Below are 17,327 nucleotides of genomic sequence, written 5' to 3' on the forward strand. Positions count from 1 at the left end.
GATTTTAAGGTAATTCTAACTTTAGCTGCTTCCCCATCTATGTAGGACACAAAAACTTTTTCAGCAGCCCGTTTACTATTCACATGCCTAATACAAAGGAGATTTCAAGATTTTGAATAATTTTTTAAATGTAAATACAAAATCCACATCTTCCTTCCATAATAATTGTTCTTTACATATCTTACTTACATATATTACTATTAAACCTGTGAGAATCTGAGAATCTGTGTACAGTGGCCACTCAACATCGTTCATCAATCCACTATGGCGGATCCACAAAGATGATTGGGAACTTCCATTACTCATATCAATGGAGATCAAAACAGGGTACCGCTCGCTCGTCCTCCTCTGCTCGCTTATCCTCTTCTGCCCACTCATTCTCTTTCTTGTCCTCGTCTTCCCTGTGTATACAGTGATTGTTCATTCATCTGCCATTAAAATGACCATAAAAGATCATTTCCTGTGATAAAATCCTATGTGTGTACATAGCCTCATGAGATTTGAGGATTTCCTGTTACATACCTAACCTATAGGTAACCTTAATTCGATAGGGACTTCCTTAAAGAGGGCAGTTAACAAGATTGGCATGAGCAGAAAAGGCTTTCCTGAATTGTAAAAAAAAAGCACAGATCTCCCGCATGCTCAGTGGAACCGGCGTATTTTTTTTTTTTTACATTTACAGGAAGGCGCATCACCGGATCCTGCGCCTGCACAGTGCAAGATTGGGTGATGTCAGCAGAAGAAGGAAGAAGATGTTGGTGCCCATTTTCTAGTTTGCGTCAGGAAGAACAATGAAGACGGGACAGCATGGGACCAGGCCACTATTGGTGGCTTTCCATCTATAAAGGTGTCTTTTTTAAATGAAATTTCCACTTTAAGAATGACTCAGTGGAAGCGCACGCAGCCACGCGCACCTAAAACGTAGGACGTCTCATAACGCCAATTAAGTCCTAGTTGAGTGAAGCACTCATTTGCGTTGCCAAAATTGAGAATATGGTCTTCCTTCAAAACAATTTGACAATGCCAGCCCTGAGTTTGACTGGAGCGAAATGACAGCGGCATAGAGTGAGCGCTGATTATCCTGAAGACACTGTCACATGGGATTGATTTCCTTCGCCCGTCCTTTATATAACAACTCCTTTTATGCAGCTGACCCCAAATCATGCTACCTTGTCACGTCTCTGCACAGATCAAGAGGAGATGGGCTGAAAATAGCTCAACACTGACCTTGAACTTGACAGTAGTGAGAAGTGTTTTTTGTGCGGTTTATATTCAGCGTTCGATGTGAATTCGATGGGATTCTTCAGTGGAGCACAAGGGGGCAGGGGAGGACCATGGAATGGGAGCTGGAATCCGGAGAACTTTGCTGTACCGTGAATGTTCTCTGCATCCTCTATTTGTGGAGAAGCATCGCAAAGCTGGGCTACTTTCTAACAAGTATAAGAGAATGAATATTAAATATTGGGGATTTTTGTACCACAAATTCTGCTGCATTCAAAATTTAGGCCTTTCTTTAAATGTTGTCATCCAAGATGCGGCTTTAACTTTGGATTCAATTATAAGAAACATACTTGTGTGTTAGTTCACACCTTGTGACTGATTAATTAAAAGAATTTAACTTGCAATCACCTTGCAAATGATAATTAACTTCGATTAGTGAATATGGTAAAAAATGCACCTATCAAAAAAATGCTCAATCAGATGCATGGAAATGTAAAATGTTTTAAATGCATGTCATTTCTTCTCATTTGCTAAGCTAAGTGAAATATTACTTGCAATGGTAATTCACTTTGCTAAATGTAAATCCTTTGATAAATCAACCCCATATCCTTTCTGAATCCAGTGGGGAAAATGACCACTTTGTGGTAAGAGTTGGGAGGATCTTGGGTGAAAACATTTATAAAAAGACCCCTAAAAGTTTTTATTCTGAATGATATAGCAAGACAAAAAAATCTTTATTTACACTGAAAACATTAGTATCCTCTTATTGATTTTAGGGGTTTATTTGTAAAGCAGTGAATCTGACATTCCCAGGTGATGAAATTCCAATGTAATGGGTCTGATTTTTTAAAGCTCTCAAAGGCTTTATCAGTGAAGCTGGGTGATCAAGAAAACCAAGTACGTTGCATTAAGCTTTTCCATGAAGAATTATGTGCATTAGTGCAATGTACAGCACACAGGATTTCGAATCGGTGTTAATGGCATCCCAATTGCACCTTAGGAATGCACTGGCACAGACATGCCCAACATGCGTCTGTGCCCCTGTTCAAATCTATATGCTACCAATGCACTGCAATGCAAATGGCAATGCATATGCGTTAAATAAAGCCACTGCATTCTAAAAGTATGAATGAGCCCTAACTCTGCTTGGTGTGCATTCCTAGCCTTTTAGGAAATCAAGCTTTTAAGGCTATTCATGTTAACTGCAGTGTTGTACCACAAATTCAACTGTGCTCCCAACCGTTCCAAATCAACTGAATAGGAGCAATTTGAAAACATTTTGTGCATTTATGTTTACAAATGGTTGTGTTGCAGTTGTGATAAGGTTGCAGAGCAGTTTCAAGTAGCTCCTTCTGTGCAGTTGCCACACCACAGGTTAAAACATTTGCATTTTGTGGCCTTGGGTTTGTGATTTGTTTCTTTTTCTGGAAGAGGAATAGTACCCACACAAACAGGAGTACCATGACACTTTTAGGATCTGTGCCATAACCTCAGCACAACTTGCCTGTCCTGGGCTCAGAGAAATAGTTTGCTATGCACCTGGGGGCGGCTTAAGGAACAGTTTGTAACTGTGCATCTTAAAGAGGCAAAAATCTAATGTACTCCAATGTTTTTCATCAATCAGGTATAGTGGATTCATGAATGACGATCGGGAATGCCTGCTATTCACTCCTGCCACTCGCTTGTCCTCCCTCCTCCCCTCCCCATAGAGCAGAACTGTGCTGTGTGTACGGCGCTCATTCATTCATCTATCACTGGAAATGAACACAAAATATAATTTCCAGCAACAATTCTCTGACATCCATCAGACATCTGTAAGAGGCTCTAAAAGTCTTATAAAAAGTCAGAATTTTTGCATAAATCCATGCAAAAATGAATTCAGTGCAAATAGGCATTGTCACATAATGAAGATCAATCTCTATGGAAACAAGGTTTGTTAACAACTGAGCTTCAATGTGAAACTTATCATAGAACAGTTATTTCACACTAACTATTGTTTACTGAAAAGTTGCAAATATTTATCTGAAAAAAAATAACACAGACACACACACACTGGCCTGATTTCACTTTGTCTATAACCAACACAAATGCACAGGATTTACTGCCACTGATATCCGTCCTCATTGGAAAATGTTTCTTTGTTGTTTTGTAACATTTTTGCAGTTAGATATAAAAAACATATACTTTTGTTCATCATATTGGCTAATCTTTAAAGCGGAACTAAATCCTTTTTAATAAAATTGTGACCATGCAGGTCCTATTTTGCAGAGAGGACAGTGTCTCTTATGCAATGAAATAACACCTGCCTGATCGCAATTTTTTAATACACTTACCTGTTCCATTGCATGGGGGTTCATTCAGTCCTGGGGATACCCAGCATCCTGGCATCCTATGCTGAGCGTTCTTTAAATAGAAGGCAGCAATCAGGCAGGTGAGTGTAATTTATTGCAGAATGGATATGTCTTGTCCCTGACCTGATTGCAACTTTTACAGTTTAAAGCCTAACCCTAGCCAAGATTTTTCTGAAGATTTGCATAGCATGGTGAAGGATTAGAATATCTGTTGCTTGGAAGATGTAGGTGGGTGGAATTGATACTACAAGCAGTTTGCTTTGGTTTAGTGTGAAGTAAGGTATGAGATATTGAGTTTGATTAACTAGTGTTCACTTAGCAAGATGAATGATCTTCTTGCAAGAGATATTTCACTTTGCTGATTTCAAATCCCCAATCATGTGCTGGGATGAATCCTGTTTTTATTAGATTCCCTTGCATATGATTGGTTATTCACTGCAAAGGGAACTTTACGCTTATTCACTAAGCTAAGTGCTATGTACTTTGCTAGGTTCTCTATGTTAAGTGAACAGCCTAGATTATTCCTAAAAGGGAATTATAGTAAACTAACCTCCAAGCATTAGAACATCAGCTAGCCATCTCGGCAACACCCACAACTTGCAGCACTTCCGCAGGTCATGTATTGTAAATAATGGCATCAGAGATCATGCCTACATGCCATGCAGAGGTAAAAAGATCCCGATTGTCATCAGTTGTAGAACCAATGCAAATTTTACTCTTTTATACCATCCAATAAACAAGCTGCATATCATGCCTAAGCTAGAGGGGAACTCAACTTTCAAAATGTATTGTGATTGGGAGTGATAAGCATTGAAATCTATTGCCTTTAACGTTTGCACCAAACTCAAAGGGCTCTATTTATAAAACAAGGAATCTGACATTCTTTCAGGTATTCACTGGTAGGAATCAATTACTGCCATTAAAACACATGGACATGGATTCCCACCAGGGAATGTTTGAATGAATATCAGATCCCTGTTCTATAAATGGAGCCCTTTGAATTCAGTGCAAAGCACCTGAAACTTTGAACGTTATAGACTCCAATGCTTATCACCCCCGTTCGCATTTTTACATTTTGCAAGTTAAGTTCCCCTCTAGCTTAGGCAGGATATACAGCTTGTTTGAGGGATCATCTAAAAAAGTAAAACTTCCTGCATGGTTCTGCCATCCAATGATAGCAATCTAACTCTCCTCACTTCTACATGCATGTGGGCATGATCTCTATATAAACAGAGCCGAAAAAGTCGACGGGTGGCCTTACAAATGCTATTCCTGCTTATAATTTACCTTTGATTTACAGAAAACCTGCATGATTGTTAAACATAACATATAACTCACTTGGGACATGTGAACATAACGCCTCCCCCCAGCAAAATGGATGACAATACCATATTCAGAGGTTTTTAAATAAACTGGAAAAGTCATCAGCCAGACCCTAAAACTTATTTACTGCATACAACAATTACCTTCAATTTCCAAAAATACAAAACAGCCGATCATCCCCAGTGACCGTAGTTCCACTTAACATTTTCTGCCCTTTTTAAAAAAAAAATTTAGATGATAGTAGCCCAGAAAATAAAAATTTGACATTTCAGCTTCAGCCTACGGTACTCACATCAAAAGGTATAGAAGCCAGAAGGAAACAACAATTTGGGATAATTCTGATCAGCCTTCTTTTGTAGTGGAACTTGGCGTGAGATGGATGGCCCCAGGCTAAACACACACGCACGTCTCCTGTTCACGTTGCTCGTAGACTCACATGGCTGCACCAATTTCTAAATTTGTTTTTAGTGCTGATTGATCGGGGAAAGGCAGAGGTGGAAATGTATCTCACTTTCTCAGGAAAGAAAAAATATTTTCCTTAAGGGAGTACTGAGATACACCCGGCTTACCAGAGACAAGCTGTTAGAAAAGGTGTTTGGCTGCTGAATTCCTATAAAAGCAATTCAAAAAGGTATTCTCCGTGCTGGGGTCCTGAGATTGTGTTTAATGTTGCCATCTGTTATACTGCCTTTCAGGTCTGCATTGCTGAACAATTCTCGTTTTCCTTAGAAGACACTTATACATCCGGCACGTTTTTGTGATAGCCATTAACCCAACATGGAGACAGACGCTTTAAAAATGATTTTTTTTTTTTCATTCTTCTCTTTTACTCATTTGAAATAGATTTGCTTAGGATCTAAAATGTAAGACATTCTCTAAGTGTTTATGGCATTTTCTGCACATGTATTAAAAAATGCATGTTTTTCTATTATTATTATACAGTATTTATATAGCACTGACATATTATACAGCATATTCAGCAACATGGTGGCTCAGTGGTTAGCCCTCTGGCCTTTGCAGCACTAGGTCCCAGGATTAAATTTAGGCCAGGACACTATCTGCATGGAGTTTGCAGGTTCTCCTAGTGTTTGCATAGGTGTTTTCTGGCTAGTCCCACATTCCAAAAATATGCAGTTAGGTTAATTATCTTCCCCCAAAATGTATCTTAGACTGTGTTAATGACTATAGTACGGACATTAGATTTTGAGCCCCTTTGAGGGAAATCTAGTGACATGACTATGGACTTTGTACAGTGCTGTGTAATATGTTGGTGTTATATATATACAAGATAATATTTATGCAGCCCTTTACAAAGTCTATAGCCATGTCACTAGCTGTCTTTCAGAAGGGCTCACAATCCAATTTCCCTACCATAGTCATATGTGAATAATACAGTCTAAGGTCAATTTTAGAGGAAGCTAATTACCCTAACTGCAGGTTTTTGGAAAGTGGGAGGAAACCCACGCAAACATGGGGAGACCCTTCCGATTCCATGCAGATAGTGTCTTGGCCGAGATTCAAACCTGGGACCCTAGTGCTGCTGCAGGCCACTGTGCTAAACTCAGCCATTGTGCTGCCCCACCTATATCACAATATATTTATTACACTTATTGACAATTAAAAGAGAGCCTGTCATGTCTATAAAGAATTGGGACCTCACTACATATTTTCAATTCACTGGGGACCTGTGTCTCCTGCCTCCCCTGTTTAAGGGAAATTCAGTACTTCTAGTAATGCTAGATGTCTGGGTCCCCCACTACGCATCATGGTTCATTCCTCCAACCCCTATGCCATTACAGAACTCAGCTGTTACTTTCAATACTTTTCTTTTTTCTTTCAGGCAGGACTCCTCCCCTTCCATCTTTACCACCGCAGCAGTAAAGACTGAATGGGAAACCCACAGCTTCTGGGGACGCATACGTCACATATCCCAGGGGCTGCTCCTTCTGCGCATGTCTAATCTCGAGCATGCACAGAAGGAGCATTCCCAAAATGTAAAAGAAAATGGCCAATCTCACGCATGAGCAGCAAAGAAAATGCTAATTTATAGTATTTATGGTTGGAAAATAAAAAGTGCAGGTATTTTTTTTTTTTAATTTTAAACTTGCCAGGTCATTGAAAGATTTTTGATTGATTGTTAACAGTTATGCACTTTGCCAACCAACACAGGTATTTTCATCCACTTATTAAAAAGAGTTTTTAACACATAGGAGTGAGCCAGTGCCCAGGACAGTATACTTTGTTTAAAAGATATGATGCCTGAAGAATCCCCTTCATCCAACCAGGAAAGCCAAATTTCTGTCTATGACCATGCTCAGTGGTTCCTTTTTGCAGCCTTTTTTTATCACTGTAGCACCCTGTAATATATTGGACTCAGGACTTTACCAGAAGAAACTTCAGTGCTTTGTGGAGGACCAAAAATCCAAAAGTCTGGGAAGTGTGTATGAAAAAAAAATTTATCCATAAAGTGACTCTTTAACAAACCAAAGCAATGTATACAGTGAACAATAACATTATTATAATGTATAGTGAATAATAAAAAAAAACTTACTTTGCACAGGAGCCACTGTCAGCAAAATATTCATCTTTTCATCTAGTCATTTTTTCAGTCACATTTTCATACATTGCAGGGGCCACAGTTTAGATTTTGGAGATGACACCTCATCCCCGCCCCCAGACACACACCACCACCACCACAAAAAAAGTGCTAAAATCCAGGGTTTCCAAGACAAAAACAGGTAGGAATTTTAGGATTGTTAAACTTCTTGCAGCTCACTTATGTACACATTGCTGTAGGATAAATATGTTAGAAATAATTTTCATTCCTTTACCATAAATAGGCTCTTCACTGTAATGGGAAATTGAACATATATTTAGGTCAGATAGAAATGTTTTATGATTCTGCATGCTTATTTAGAATCAGTAAATTATTTTCTCCATGCTTTTAGCTAAATTTACATGTCTTACTCTTGGTATTTCTGCCAGACCAAGGCAGACAATTTGGCACTAAAGCACAATCACTGGGGACAGCATTGGCACCGTAGTTCTTGCGCTGGCATGGAGAGCCTGGCTTCAGTTCACATCACCTGAGCAACATAACAAGACCTAGCATAATTCTACACATTTTGCAAATGTTGTACCTACATGAATAGAATATGTGGGATTTTGTGTTGTATATTCTGATTTACATAATAATATTTTGCAGTTTGATGCCTGAGATCTGAAATTAAAGGCCATTTCATTTATACTCTGGTATGAACCAACTTACGGTAGCCATCGTATGACTACAAACATTAGTAGGTTGTACATTTACCTTATATATATAACAAAGGCAAAGCAAATACTAAAAGCATTTTATACATCTACAATCCAAAAAAAAGCCAAAATGAATTATATTAGAGATATAAAGAACTCTAAAAATCAGCTGGCAAAGTGTAATATCACTATTGAATAACTGATCCTTTTTTTCACATTATAGTACAGGTTAAAAAAATAAAATAATATCAATGTATTGTCACCAAACGTATGGGATAAATAAATGATTGGTGATTGAGATCAGACAGAAGCTTCAAACACACTGCTGAGATCATTAATGCATTTTAAAAGTACACTGCTTCTTTGGCATGAGCAGGTGTCAGAATAATGTAGTTTATCAAGGTGTTAATATTGTCCACCAGCCCAACACAAATTCCTTTCCCATATCCCGGTCATTCCCGGTCAGCAGCCAACACACTCCAGCGTCCATCATGGCAGCAGCCGGAGGGCTACACAGCTCACCACACACACAACCCATCTTAAAGGGATTTATTTGGGACTGGAGAATATCAATGCCTAGATGAATTGCAATGTTAGGACACCTGCTCTTTCTGAGGAAGCAGTATATCCAATAAATTCACTAATGATCCCAGTAGAGCATTTAAAGCTTGTCTGATCTCAAGCAACAAATGCATAGATTTATGTCTTATGTTTGGTGAAAATACATTGATATTATAGTATTTGCAAAACTGAAACTATTGTGTAAAGATAGAATTAGACGTACATTAATCTGTACAAAGTTTTGTATGTTGTTCCATGTTTGTGCGTCGTTCTTCAGAGCATCGGTTTCCACCAAATTCTTGGCTTCCCCAAAAATTTGCCCATTGTTAGTTTCCCACAGAGGCAAATAATGACTTGACTATGGCTAAAAAAATACATAATAATAATAAAAAAGTTATGTTACCAATTGAACAAGGTATTGAGCCAGTAATGGCATATTGCAATTAAAGTGGAACCTAAACTCTTCTTTGAAAATTTGGTATCAGGCATGGCTTGGGTACAGGCAAAGTCTCTTCTGCAATAAGTATCCCTACCAGCCTGATTGCTGTCCCATCTGTCAAAATTCCTACACAATTGCAGCTTAGTGTTGGATGCCCGGCATATTTTGGCTTCACCTGCAAGCACCGGGTTTTGATGTACTTCCACGTGCCTGCATGGAAGTTACATCCTCCCAAACCTGAGCAACAAGAAGGTTGAATATTGGAAATGGTAGGAGAAGAAGGAAGGGAATGGTGGCACCCACAACAGAGCAGGGGCAGGTAAGTATCCACTGGGATTAGTTCTTCTTTAAAGGCTTTTTTTTTATTGCATTATGACATTTTTTTTTCCCTCATTAGGGAGATTCTTCTTTACCGTCTACAGAAACACAACAGAAAATGGGGGGAGATAGTTTCTTATAGACAGTCATCACTGTACTAAGTTTCCCCATTGGATGAGTTCCCTTCTTGACCCATTGACGGCTTGAAGGTTAAGAGAGGGAATCCCCCCAGTTAGCAATAAATCCAAATGGGGTTTACTTTTTTCCTTCCTACTCTATACACCTATACACCTTAAAGTAAACCAGTCACAAGAAAACATGGAATCCACCATTGTTGACTTACTAAAACTATTTTCCTAGTTGGTATGCTTACCCTTGACCTAAATACTTTAGGTAGCTGACCTGGGAAAAAATTGTACTCGGAGACTGTGACTTTATACATTTAGAGGATCAGCACAACAGGCTGGCAACTAACATTTTAGAGGTCATCAATGGCAAACTTAATTTTTCTGTTATGGCAAGTTTCTTTGAAAAATATCAAAGATGGAATATGCCTTTAACTCCTCTGGATGGGACATAGGGAGAGGTAGAGCGATGTTTTGTATTTTTTCCCTTTATGCAGTTCTTCTCGTCTTTTGGGGACCTTCCCTGCTGAAGTGGCTGACCGAGCAGCTGAGGAGGAGCTTGTTAATCCTTTCATTAACCATCCCCATTGTATCGCTGCCCCAGATTTGTGTGTTACATGCGGTATTCTCTTTAAAATATGCATCCCTTTGTCTACGTAACGTCTAAATGACTAAAATATTAATCACAGGTTTTCTGGAAATAATGATCGCCTCTAATAATGGTATGTTGATGCTTTCATTTTAATCTTGCATTAATAATAAAAATGGAAACTTGGAGATCTTAGAAGTTTTGTCTCAGTAGCCTGGGTGAATCACTCTCACTTACCCTCCATGTGATTAACACGAGGGGCTGACACTCCTGAAAACAGGCCTGCAAAAAAGAGAAAATACGCTATGACATTTCCTTCCTCCCCCAGAGGAGTAACTGCCACTAACCAAAGTTATTTTCATGAAAGCTCTTTTGCTTTAGATGCAGAATATTAAGAGAGCAAAACACTTTAGGACACAGTCTTGTCACCAGATGTTCTTTGCCTCTAATGTATTTGTTAAGCGGTGTTCTTTTTAAATAGGTCATGTAATTTTTTTTTTCCATTGTGCCAAGGATGTCAACGATGTATTTCAAACTTACTAATATATTGAGAAAGCATCCAAATTCCACCATTTTGATGGTCATCCTTGTTTTGCAAGACCAAATTACTTTGGGGGCAAATATAGTTAATTTTTGGGTGGAGGATTGATGGATTTACAGCCAGTTATTGTTTTGTTTTTTTTTTGTCATTACATTTTAATGTTATAATGATCCGGATCTTGGTACGTCACTGTCTACCCATTTGTCAAAATTGGTTAAAATATATCTGTTGACTCAGTTTTAACTAATCACCTTGTCTTGTTAGTGCACTGTCCAGATTGGTTCTCCATGAGCCTGAATGAGTTTTGCTGTTTGATCGGCTGCTTTCCTATAATATTATGTAAAGAGATAGTAGATGAAAATCAAAATGACAAGATATGCTTACCTATGGATATAAATTAAATTAAATACAATGCCACAGCCCAGGAGTAATAGTACCAAAAAACACAAAATAAGGGACTTTTTACGCATAATAAAATGTTAATTTAAACAAATAGTATAACAAATAAAAAGATTATCAAACAATAAATATCAACATGGTTTTATCCACAAAAGATTCTTGATGTACACAGTACATAAACCTTATGTTAAAATACATTAGGCATGATGAGCACTATCCATTTCTTAGAAACCTTCAATCCCGACGCGTTTTGCGGGATTAAATTTGCTTCTTTAGAAGCACATTATCTCTGGAGGAATCATGCAGCTATTATTAAAAAAAAACATTAAAAACATCCTTATCCATCCCAACAATTTCTCGGGGAGGGTAGCGATCCAACAGCTAGGGAGAGGAGACCATGGAAAAGATACAGAAACCAGGCACACAGCACAAACAGGCTGTATACTAATCTTGAAGTAATGGTGGATCCACAGAAGCTAAAAAAAAGTTCCAAAATTTCCAAATAGCAATGATTAATTACCCAATTTAAACCAAGAAAACCAGAATTATTAACACAAAACTCCATTGCATCTGGTTCTTTTCCGAATGTTTAGTGGATGTCGGAATAATGGTTTTATAAATAGACCTTCATGTATATAATTTTCAATAGTTTGCTAACTAGCACTTTTAGAGTAGAATGGGACACAACATAGAACCAATAAACCTAGAATAGGTTATGTTGGAGTGAGAAAGGAGTGTTTTGTTTTTGGTCTGTAATCTCTATAAACTAAGTAGTTTGCAAACATATTAATAACAACATTTACTTTATTATAGAAGTCAGTTACTAACAGAGCAACAAATGCTTTTACATGTCAAGAAAATAATTCAGTGGGTGAAGTTGCAGAGACGTTCCAGGCTGTAGTGTGGAATATGCCCTTTGACTATTGTGAGGAGTTCTTTACCCATACCATCTTCGGCCAAAACAACAAAATTGGATTGTCATAGACATGCTAGACTAGGGAAGGGTATTTGAGACAGAGAAGTGATAAAGATTTGTATAAAGAAACAGCTGCTACCTCCTCCTGCTACCAAAAAATATTCATTCACCTAGATTGAATTTCATATATTATTTTCTGAAAAAGCCTCTTTGCCTCATTATGTATGTGTTTTCTGTTGTAGATTTCTCGCCATCGAAGGAATCATTCTCAACACTACGTGACTGAGAACAAAATTTGTAAAGACATCCTAGTGAGTTGCATGATTAAAGTGAATTTTTAATTTTTAAGAAATGTAAATAAAAAAATTTGTATATTTTCTTTTGCAAAGGAAGTGATTTCTAATTTTTTTTTTGGGGGGGGGGGTTGACTATTGTAAGTTTACAAGCTACAGTGTTTGTAAAATGCACATCCTGACTTTGAACAAAACTAGACACGACACTTTTGGCCACTTACAATGCCCTTTCTCGTTTCAACCAGTAACTGAAGCTTGAGGTTCCTTTTCACCAGTTATAAGTTACCTCCTGCTCTAAAAAGCTTGTTGTCTACAGAGCTCAAAATCTTAAACCTAATTTTACCCACAGCAGTAAACCTCTAATAAATGTATTTAAATATGGTAAACATAAATAAAATTTACCACTGACACATGCTTAGTAGAGTCACTACAGTTCAGGGTTCCCCTAGGACCTAAGTGTGCAAAAGGTAGCATCCAGGGAGGACAAAATTGATGAAGGGCCAGAGGACCACAAAAGCAGGACTGAATCATGGAGTTGATGGGGAAACAACAAGCCAAATCAGGGATTGAGACTAGTTCAGTGGTCCAACCAACAAGTCATACATGGGAACCAATCTGGCAAGAAAGTATCAAAGGGTTGAGAGCATTTGAGGTCAGTGGTCAGGCTAGGGATTGTCCAGTGTTCAGGCAAAGAAGGTCAGACATAAGCAAGGTTGACATCACATAAGAAACACAGCATTTAACATGTACTTACCCAAGCACAGCTTATATCTAGTTTATGACCAACCAGCAGCCAAAGAGCAGGTCCACGGCAAGAGTTGTAAGTGGTTATAAGCTATGGGGGTAGGAACAGACAGATCCCTTGGCATGTGTGTGCCCCTGCCGTGTAGTACAGCCAGAGACTAATTGGGTGTACCCAGCTGCACGAGGCCATGTGGTGAAGGATGCAGGAAGTGATGGGAGGCCGAGTGGAGTACCCAGCCCAAGAATGGCACTGGATGAAAGCAAGGGAGCAAAAGAATGGTATAAATACCTGGTAGTATCTGTCTTTAGAAAATATATTTAGAGTATAATTTAAAAAACATATAAAATAAATAAATACATATAGAAAGACCCCACTTACACATCTTTTAAAGATTTTTTTTTATTTCATACACTTTTCAGGATCATCTTGTCATATGCCTACCTGTTTCATGTGTCAAAATCTGAAATCCCACAGCGTATTGTTCCACCAGCTTTCAACTGTGCATCAGCTTGGTGACAGAAACATGATTACTGATCCAGTTAAAGCTGAATATGCGTTTAAAAGTTTCACAATTTTTTTGCAGAGTGTATTACTATTGGACTTTTTTCTTTGTTAGCACTGATTCATATTTTTATTCACTGAAATTTCTGCTCAAAACTTTGTAGTTTTTATGTATGTGAAATCAAATATTCTTTAATTTCTAATTTTTGATGTGCAAGACTTTTTTACTGCTATTTAGGGCTCTATTGGAGAAACAAACCCCCCTCTTCCCATCCTGCTGACAATGGATTCACTAAACAGGAATAGATGTAAATTCTTCAATTGGGGTACAAAATATTAATAATATTTATATTATTTAAATATACTCAGGCAGGGATTCTAGCCTTCCCCTACTCTACTTAAGATTTTTTTTCAGTTGAAGACTTCTTCCACCTTTTTAATGATAAAATGTTTCCTATGATAAGAAGTAATGTCAGGTATGGCATTAGATGAGGTTGATGGGCATTTCCCCAGATCTCCCACATACCAAAGGACCCTAAAGCGTGTTACTTGCATGCAGACATTCCTGTACCATCTTCAGCTCTCTCATATGACCTAGAGCAGTATTTCTCAACCAACTAGGGTTCTATGGAACCCTAGTGTTCCTCCCAAGGCTGCTAGGGGTTCCTTTAGCAATGAGCAATTTGTGCCTCCCAGGTTAGTTGGGCAGGTATATGACAACCTGGGCTCTGAGTAGGTATGTTTATTAGCAATCTATGTGTAGTACTTTGAATTAAAGTCCTGAGTTCAGTTGGCCCAAGGGTTCTATATTCATGGAGCCATTGGGGTTGACTTGCTAAAAGTCAACCCTCATTATGTAATTCCCCCTTGCAAGGAAATGTTCACTTAGTTTAGTGAATGTGGTGGAAAATCACTTTGCAAATAACATCCAATCATATGCATGAACATCTTAAAATATTTTTGCTTGCACATGATTGGACGGTTGCAAGTCATGATTGGAAGTCAGCAGAGAGTGCCTCATTCATTAAGGTAATTCAAATATCTCTGCAAAGCAATAAAACACATTTATCAACCCATATTCCTTTGCTAATGTAATCCCAATGTGACCTCCCCATGTCTCAGTAATTTGCCATTACCACTAAAGTATACACAGTTTTTAGGTTGTAGTAGAAGCTTCTTTTCGCGGTATCAATGGCCCTCAACACCCCACAAAGCTGAATATGTTGACATCATATAAATGACTGCAATAAATAATGTTATTCAGAGATGCCGTCATTCTAATTATGCAAATGAATTCCTCAGCCCTAGTTCGTTAGTTTACTAGAAACAATTGCAACTGTTCCTCCTGTGTCCTTTGCATCTAATTGTTTGAGTGAAACGCTATCTGCTCGCCCGCGGATGTTTTTCCTGGTTATTTAGTTAACCTTCTTTCAGCTGGAGAGATGCAAGAAGGGCAACAATTGAAAGGAATGATGGAAATTCTTCCAGGCAGGTTGAGCGCGGCACGGAGAGGAACACGGCAGTAACATGTGCAGATTACTGACAATTCGAGCATCTGTCTAATGAAGCTCTGTGAGGCTATTTTGATACATTTAGACTCTAATACAGGGGAACAAGACATGAACTGCCTTCCATAAAAAGTGCGAATGTATCTTCAGGCAAAGGAACAGAAATAAAAAAAGTATTTAGCGATAGTTTGCTACTCTTGTCTAAAACATTGTAAGTTTGTTCTTAGCGTGAATTTCCAGAACTGCGCACACTTGAGACATCCGTCTACTCAATTGCTAACCGTAATAGTTTACCTTGGAATCCCCCTTTAAAAAAAGTTTAGTAATTTTTAGGATTTGAGTTATGATTGTAACGATTACCTAAATTCAGAGAGAAAAACAAACTGAAAAAATGGAGATTTCCACGTTTTAAAAAAAATAATAATTTACCAATTGCAACACTGGCCAGTTTGTAATTCATTGTTATTATAATTTACTTTTTCAATTTAATCTGTAATTTTATTAAAAAAAAGTCACAAAACTTAGAGCAATAAGGCAACTGAGAGGCTTTCAGTACTGAAATCCCTATGGAAATACCGTCCCTGACCTCCCCGAGGTCAAATCCAATTTTAGGCATCACCTGCAAAAGGAAATTCTATTTTGGTATAACACTGCTGATATGGGCTGCTGCCCTGCCAAATCTGGCCCCATAATTTGCTTGGTAGGGTAAAATATATTAACCATTAGTGAAGCGAATAAATAAAACTAGTAGTCAATTGGCTCCAAAGGATGGATTTAAAAATGCCAGTAGGTGCCTGGAAGGGGAAAACATAAGGAGGTGTAAAATGTGCTGCTGCATGAGGGCCCCAGACCCTTCCAAGCCAACAGGGGCCCATACAGGAGTTTCAAATCAGTTCAGCAGGGGGGCTCCATTCTGCACGAGCCCACTGCTGGCTACATCCGCCACTGGTGCCCGGCATTAGATAGCATGGTGCACGTAAGTGCAAATCACATAGTAGGAAAAGATGAAAACAAGTATTTTATTTTTAAATAATGAATTGTTCATGGAGAACTGTCATGGTTAAAGCTGCCATCAGTGTATTCTGTATTGTAATGTATCTGTACTTGTATTTAAAATCTATATTCTAACATGATCCCTGTATTACAGGTAAGCCAAAATAAAGAAGGTGTCTTAAATAAAACCAAGATTGCGGACAAAGGAAAGAAAATAAGGTAACTCGTATGTCCTATTAAGTGTCTTGTCACTGGTTTTGGAAGAATGCTGGAGTTCTGTAACTGGTTATCTGATAGGAGTGTTATCATTTGGATCATTTCCCAAAGGACTGAGTCCCTTCCTTGATTCTCGAATATCCTGCCATCTAGTGTTTCTTGTGTAGAATACAGCAGGGGTTTAATCATGAATATTCTTGTTTTATATGACATGGTGTTTTTTAATTTTTTGCAGCAGCAGAATACAGAATCATATACCAAATATTAACCTGATTGAAGTTAAAACAAATAAATGCATTATGTTGTCATCAATTATAAAGTATTCATAAACATTATGTGATTTCTGCCCAAATGGATAATTAATAATTTGAGTGTTGCAAAAAATATTTAGGTTACAGATAGTTCCAAATAAACTAAGCAGTGGGACTACAAATGAGCAAATGATGTGATATTTTAAATCTTTTAAGTTAATGGTAAACTGAACACAGCTGAACTAGTCTTCTTGCAGTGATCAGTTTCTGAGTTTAGATTTCTGTGTAAAAATAAAGTCCTTGTGCAATGTCAGTAGTAACAAACTCAATACGGCACTGCAGAGTTCTAGCATTGAACCAAATATTTTACATTTAAAGTTGCAAACCAAGTGGTTTTTATTTCAATGACAATTATTCATGGGTTGTATGATTCTAAAATCTAAATGTGATTTCATCTGCCTTGCAGCACTGAAATTATTCTTCAAGCTTGTACAATTTTTTTTTTTAAAACTCTACACATTAGTCATATAAAGTTTGAACTCTCTGGACCCGGCAAAAAAGTAGCTTTGTTTTGTCATTTGCAGTTCTGACAGCATGAAAAGTCAATGGGTTCCATGTACCATGCAGCAAATTTGAGCAGTGGGTAACAGGTTAGAATCTCGGCCAGGACATAATCTGCGAGAAGTTTGTACGTTCTCCCCGTGTTTGCGTGGGTTTCTTCTGGGTACTATACTAACATACACATAACACTAGATAGATAGATACAGTTATTAACCTCCCGC

The 17,327-nt window shown here is 38.0% G+C and overlaps 1 protein-coding gene across 2 annotated transcripts in view; it reads left to right on the plus strand.

Moving 5' to 3' along the window:
• ARHGAP15 (Rho GTPase activating protein 15) overlaps positions 1-17,327 on the plus strand; it is a 309,490-nt gene that overhangs the window by 23,406 nt on the left and 268,757 nt on the right. For both annotated transcript variants that reach the window (XM_072418118.1, XM_072418119.1), the window contains exons 4-5: positions 12,281-12,349; positions 16,233-16,297. In XM_072418118.1, the coding sequence (XP_072274219.1) occupies positions 12,281-12,349; positions 16,233-16,297 (134 nt within the window). The remainder of the gene's footprint in view (positions 1-12,280; positions 12,350-16,232; positions 16,298-17,327) is intronic.

Source organism: Pyxicephalus adspersus, chromosome 7, assembly GCF_032062135.1.
Source record: "Pyxicephalus adspersus chromosome 7, UCB_Pads_2.0, whole genome shotgun sequence".
NCBI lineage: Eukaryota > Metazoa > Chordata > Amphibia > Anura > Pyxicephalidae > Pyxicephalus > Pyxicephalus adspersus.